General features: G+C 46.4%; 1 protein-coding gene across 1 annotated transcript; it reads right to left on the reverse strand.

Annotated features, from left to right (window-relative positions):
- Positions 1-334: 334 nt before the first annotated feature.
- LOC136474269 (protein G1-like3) lies at positions 335-2,065 on the reverse strand. Its single transcript, XM_066471855.1, has 3 exons — positions 1,834-2,065; positions 1,633-1,730; positions 335-1,298 (listed from the first exon to the last, which is right to left on the reverse strand). Exon 3 carries the CDS (start codon positions 1,288-1,290, stop codon positions 673-675), a length of 618 nt encoding a protein of 205 aa, XP_066327952.1. The 5' UTR covers positions 1,291-1,298; positions 1,633-1,730; positions 1,834-2,065; the 3' UTR covers positions 335-672.
- Positions 2,066-6,079: the final 4,014 nt, after the last annotated feature.

Below are 6,079 nucleotides of genomic sequence, written 5' to 3' on the forward strand. Positions count from 1 at the left end.
GTCACACTGCTCATTGGTGCAGTGCGGTGCAGTTCGCTGGCTAGCGCGGCGCCGATCGAGCGCAAGAGCGCACCAGAAAAAGGAAGCGGCACAGGAATCAGAACTAGAAAGAAAGCCAAAGATGAGATGGCGTCAAATTTGTACGTCCTCGATGGGACTTGGCATGCGCGAAGAACTGCAGAGGACAGAGAGATGCATGGTCATGGGAGGCTGCTAGCTCTCTCGTCCTCTCTCTGTACTTTGAATTGAGGACATGATGTCCTCTCACGGTACACAATTCCATCTTCATCTACAATGACCAGTACTGAATGAAAAGTTATAAGGCAAGCATATATAGTAGGCTTCAATTCATTGATCCAATGATAAGATTTCTTCCACCAGCAAATTAAACTGCTTGACACGAAAAATAAGCGGTAGCTAGGAACTGAATCTAGTCGTAGCAGTAGAGAGAGCAGCAGAAGCAAAATAACAATAATGTAGCACGGGCACGGCACACGATCGACAGACAGTCTAACCGAAGGAGAAGAAGAAACATCGCAAGCAAAATGGTAGGAGTAGCAAATAAACCATGCATGCATGCACCAGCAAATCGATCGAAACCTACATAAAATATGCTCATCAGTCCGGCCGGCATACCAAATGGGTGCGTACGTCGATCGTAGCCACTGTTCCTCAGCACGCCGCGCCGGCGGACGGCGGGGCCGGAGGCGGCGGGTGGTGAGGGCCTTGGCCTCCGCTGCCGCTGGCGTGATCAGGCGTCTGCGGCTTCTTGCGCTTCTTCTTCTCGTAGCTGACGCCGCGCGCGCGGGCCTGGTGCTCGCGGACCTCGCGGAGGTAGAGGCGGACGGCGCGCGCCGCGAAGGGGTTAGACTCCGGGCGGCCACCGTTCTCCTCGAAGGCGGCGCGGAGGCGGCCCACCAGCGCGTCGAGGCTGCCCCACGCCTGGCGCAGCGGGCAGGGGCACGGCGCCGGCGGGTTCGGGTGGCCGAAGAAGGGGCACGGCGCCGTGTGGACCTTGGTCTTGCCGAACTGGTCCAGGTACCGCAGGAACTCCAGCACGTGCGCGCCGCTGCACTGCGCCAGGCTCAGCGGCGGCCGGTGGTTCCGCAGGTACTGCCCGAACGTGTTCCAGTCCCGCCGCTTCTGCGCCTCGTACCGGCTCGGCGTCTGCGGCGTGCCGCCGCCGCCGCCCGGCGCCGACGAAGACGCCCCGCTGCTCGATCCAACGCCTCCGCCTCCGCCGCCATCACCACCGCCTCCCGGGCTCTCGGGGTTCGGGGACAGGTCCATCGATTAATCTGGCATCCACGAATCAGATACAAACACATGAACGATTGATATGATGCAGCCGGTGATTACATGCGCCTTTTTGGGATCTATATATCTGGGCGCCCTCCTCGATCGATCTCTTCTTTGCCTGTCCATGTGCGTGTGAAAGCGATGCATCTTTCATATTTATGCATAAAAAGAAAAGGATACTTACAAGAAACATTATTTTTCAGAGCAAGCTAAGCTAGTGTATGATATGCGGTCAGTCAAATTATTATACATGTGGGGATGGGGAACTGGATTCTACAGTATTTTCTTGGAGAGGCAGCATGCAGTCATTGGCGCGCTTCCAAGCAAATATACCTTTGGTGGCGATGGCGGCTGATCTCGGCGGCGGCGGCCGCGCGCGTCGGAGTGGTGGATGGAGAAGCTTCCAGCAGGAGCTCTAGTTGGAGCTGAAGCTGGCTCGAGATTCCGCAAAGAGAAGAGATGAGGAAAAAGATAAAAAGGAGCTTAGCTTGGACTTGGAGAGTGGTGCATACCCTTGCTTGTTGCTCAGCTCACCTGGAGACTGGATGGTTGGTAGTGGTGGCTGGTTGCTGACTGGCGTTGCTCGTCGTCTCATAGGCCCATTGATCTGAGGCGGAGGAGCTGCATGCCGCCGGCTACTACTATTTTTGGAGGGGGGATGTGCAGGGTGGTGGTGGTGGATGGATTGTTTGGCCTAAAAAGGGGAGATCTGCGGAGCAACTGGGAGACGGAACAGAGGGGAGGAATAGCAACAGCCGTAGAGGAAAAAAAGTCGCGCCGCAGAGGCGGCACTGTTAGGGCTTTTAGGTGAGAGGGATGACAAGGACACTGAGGTGAGAGGCGACATGACTAAAGGTCAAAAAAATATTATTTTTCCGTATACTATCATCTCCCTTCCCTTCTCTCTCGATCGAGTGGTAGTGGTGGTTCGGGGTCGGGGGTGGGTGAAAGCCAGCGGCAGCAATGGCGGCAAGCTTCACAGAATCACAGGCCCCGCCCTCTGGGCTCCGTTTGTATAGGACAAACGGTGCCGGTGTCCTTGCTGCCCCCGTCGACGGACGGCCGTCGTCCGATGCGCGGTGGACGGCCCGGGTCCCGCCGGAGAAGAGTCCAAGGCAGGGAGGAGCAGGGCAGGGGGGACGGCGGCCCTTTGCTCCATGATGGGCGCACAGGACATATCCAAGGCGTCCAGCATCCAATGGACGACCCGTAAAGAGGTGGGGGCCGCACGTGCCCGTACGAATGGTGACGGTACGGGCCCACCCGCGGGAGCAGCCCCTCGGAGCCCGTAATGAATGCGGCTCCTTACTTGTGTCCTTGTGTGAAACGACATATAGGTGTGAAATGTGCTCCAGCCTCCGGAAAACCGACGGGCCGGGACGATCCAGCTACAAGCCACCATTCGCTCAAAGAAATCTCCCTGCTCTCTTGACGCTTGGTTAGACTAGATTCCTCTCCTGCTCTCTTTACCTGCTAAGAGTACGTGTAATTCTGCAAAATTAAAGCATGAGCAGTTTAATTGAGGCCAAGCAAAGCCTGCTCGTTGGCTAGGCTTGTTCGTCTGCTAGATCCGTGAAGAAGTTGGCTGATTTGGTGTGAGAGAAAAATACCTGTTCCGGCTAGAAATTTACGATCGTTTACGAGGAAATAAGCCTAGCCGAACAGGCTGATGATCATGACATATACTAGTGCATGCCTACTAGTTTGGCTGTTAACTGGAAATTTCTCGATTGCAACTAGGGGGAAATTGAATGTAAAGCTAGCTCTTTTAGAGTCTGAAGTGGCATGTGACATTTGCAATTTGACATATATAGCTAGATCCATGTCCCTTGTATTTAGAAAATAACAATGTTTGATCATGGATGAGGTACACTAATTAATACACCATCTGGCTGTGCCATCTTAAGTCACTTGCATAATAACTGAAATTCCTAACTATAATTATTGTACATTATAATGCATACTTAGAAACCTTCTCCAAGCTTAAATACATGGAATCTATTTAATATGTACTTTGGCAGCAAAAAGTCACGTTCTAGTCATGCCATCCCTTGGCCCACACGGATTTCTTATTGGCTTCTCAATGAATATTTAATGTTTATTCGTTTTACAACTATCATGTTGTTTTTTAGATCCTATGAATGGGAGAAAAACTAAAGCAATAATAAATAATATTGATGTATTTCATCAGGAGTGATTTTTTACTTCTGCAAATGAATGGCAAGCAAGAAGCAAGGGACGTATAAGATTTGCAAGCAATTTGGTGAGGCTGACCTGTAATAGTGTCCACCAGAGAATAAAAGATATGGTACTTGGTGCGTATTTGGATTGAGAAAACATTAAATCTAGCATCACTTTCGTATAAATAACATTTATAAAGTGAACAACAATATACTAATTATGATTAAATAAATTTCTAGCACCTAGAGCATGGTTTAGTATCTTACAAAGTTATGAGTCAAAACAATTTTCAACTTTGCTAAAATAAAATATTAACAACTCGCAGTTTTGATGTAGACATATTTCATCTTTTGCGAAATACTATAAACATAAAGCCACCTAAAGGATGTTACTATTTTGTACTATTTTGTTTCATCTATTATGTCCTATTGATTTGACCATTGATCCAATATCTTATGTACGGCTCTAGGGTCCCTATATAGTCAAGGCCTACCACACATATCTTAACAATAAAAGGGTTACCTTGAATTTCCATTCTCGGTACTATGATACTTTCTTGGTTGCAAATAAACCCTGCCATTGGCTAACACAGAGGACACCTCGTGAGAGTTTAGGGTACAACGATTGGGTGGATCAGTGGATTTAGTTGCTAATTACTATGAAAGGTGGTTCTTTCGTTATTTTTTTCAATCAGCATGTGGTGGGGCGCAGGCCGGGCTCCGGGGAGTGGTGTCACTGTTATTGTTTGTTGGGGAGTAGCAGCAACCAGTACTGGCTAGCAAGCATGTGCATGCATCTGCGAAATTGCAGATTGCACCTGCAATAATAATGCATGATGCTTCTTCACTACTAGTTAGCGCCATGTTTATTTAGGACTTATTAGTTAAGCCATACTATTATGACTTATCAGACAAACAAGCCTAAACGAACAGAGCATAGGATCCCATGTCTAATATATATTGGAGAATCGGTGCATATTTGACATTATTTCATGTTGAAATGGGATCTGAGGAAAAACGATGAAACTAACAAAACAAAAGGCTCTAGCATGCATATACTCCCTCCGTCCAAAAATATCTTTGTTTTCGCTTCTTGAGAAACTTTGATAAAATATATATTAAAAATATTAATATTTATGGTATAAAGTTAGTATTATTGGAAAAATCTTTGAATCTAGTTTTTTAATAAATTTATTTGGAGATACAAATATTGCACACATTTTCTATAAATCGAGTTAGACTTGTGGCACGGAAACCCAAAGCGACGGATAATTTAGGACAGAGGGAGTATATGCCAGTATATATACTGTAATGTGCAGCACACGTACTATCGATGACCTAAGGCTATCTCCAACAATAACACCCAAAATATAAGACCCATTCATTCTTTGATAGCTCTACAGGTAAAAGGTTTAATACCTATTCTGTATCTTCTTCAAGAACAAGACCCAAAAGATAATCCTTTCTGTAAATGGGTTTCCAGGAGAGAGGATGTTCATATTTAGGTTGTGTCTCTCAGGAACCCAAAATAGATTTTCCGTATAGGTACTCCATTGAAGACTGATTTTAGGTGTCTTGCTACCCATTTTATATTTAGATGTCTATGCAGGTTGCTCGTTGGTGACGGTATAAAAGCAGGATCATATATATATATATATATATATATAAAACTACTACCCTGTAGCTGGCTACAAAATAATTTATTCTGTAGCAACTTTGAGTTACGATAATTACTATGTTAATTTACGAGATTATAGTAACTCTTATTAAGTGGTTTACTATAACGTTATGGTAAATATCCCCATGTATTATAGTAACCCAACTATCGTAAATATGTATAGACATTATCGTAAACTAGTATATAAAATTATCGTAAATGGAGGTGGCTACAGAATAACTTATTTTATAGCGGGCTACGAAATATACTCTCCATATATATATATATATATATATATATATATATATATATATATATATATAGATATATATATATATATATATATATATATACACACACACACACACACACACACACACACCACTCGAACTTCTCACTTCAAAAGTTTTGTCGTAACTCTATCGTCAACTAATGGGAGTTTTCCATTTGTAAAGGCTGGCTAGGACAATTAATCTACTGGAGGTTTTCATGTCACAGTGCAGATTCCGTTTTTCAGTGCCGGGACTCTGCGTCTCTGATAGTACTGTGCATGGTAAAAAGAGCACCGACCAGCCGGGTCTGTCTGTCTTGATCAGTCTATGTTCTGTACTTGGTACTCGACTGCAACACTGTGTTTCTCTGAAGTATACTAAGGGTCTCTTTGGCCGGGCTCCGACGGCTCCGGCTCCTGCATCTATTGACCGTTTACGGGCGGATAGGTGCCAGGGGAGCGGGAGCCACGGAGCCGCGGAGCCCGAAAAAACAAGCTTCTCCGGCTCCGGCAGTGTCTATGAGAGAGGAAAGGAGGAGAAAGAAAAACGGCACCGGTAAACAGTAGCCCCCTGTCGGCCCATGGACGGCCGACAGGTGAACAGGGGCAGAAGCCGGAGCCGCCGGAGCTCTGCCAAAGAGACCCTAAAAAGAGTTAAATGCATAGGTGGTA

This window comes from Miscanthus floridulus, chromosome 8 (assembly GCF_019320115.1).
Source record: "Miscanthus floridulus cultivar M001 chromosome 8, ASM1932011v1, whole genome shotgun sequence".
In the NCBI taxonomy this organism is placed as follows: Eukaryota; Viridiplantae; Streptophyta; class Magnoliopsida; order Poales; family Poaceae; genus Miscanthus; species Miscanthus floridulus.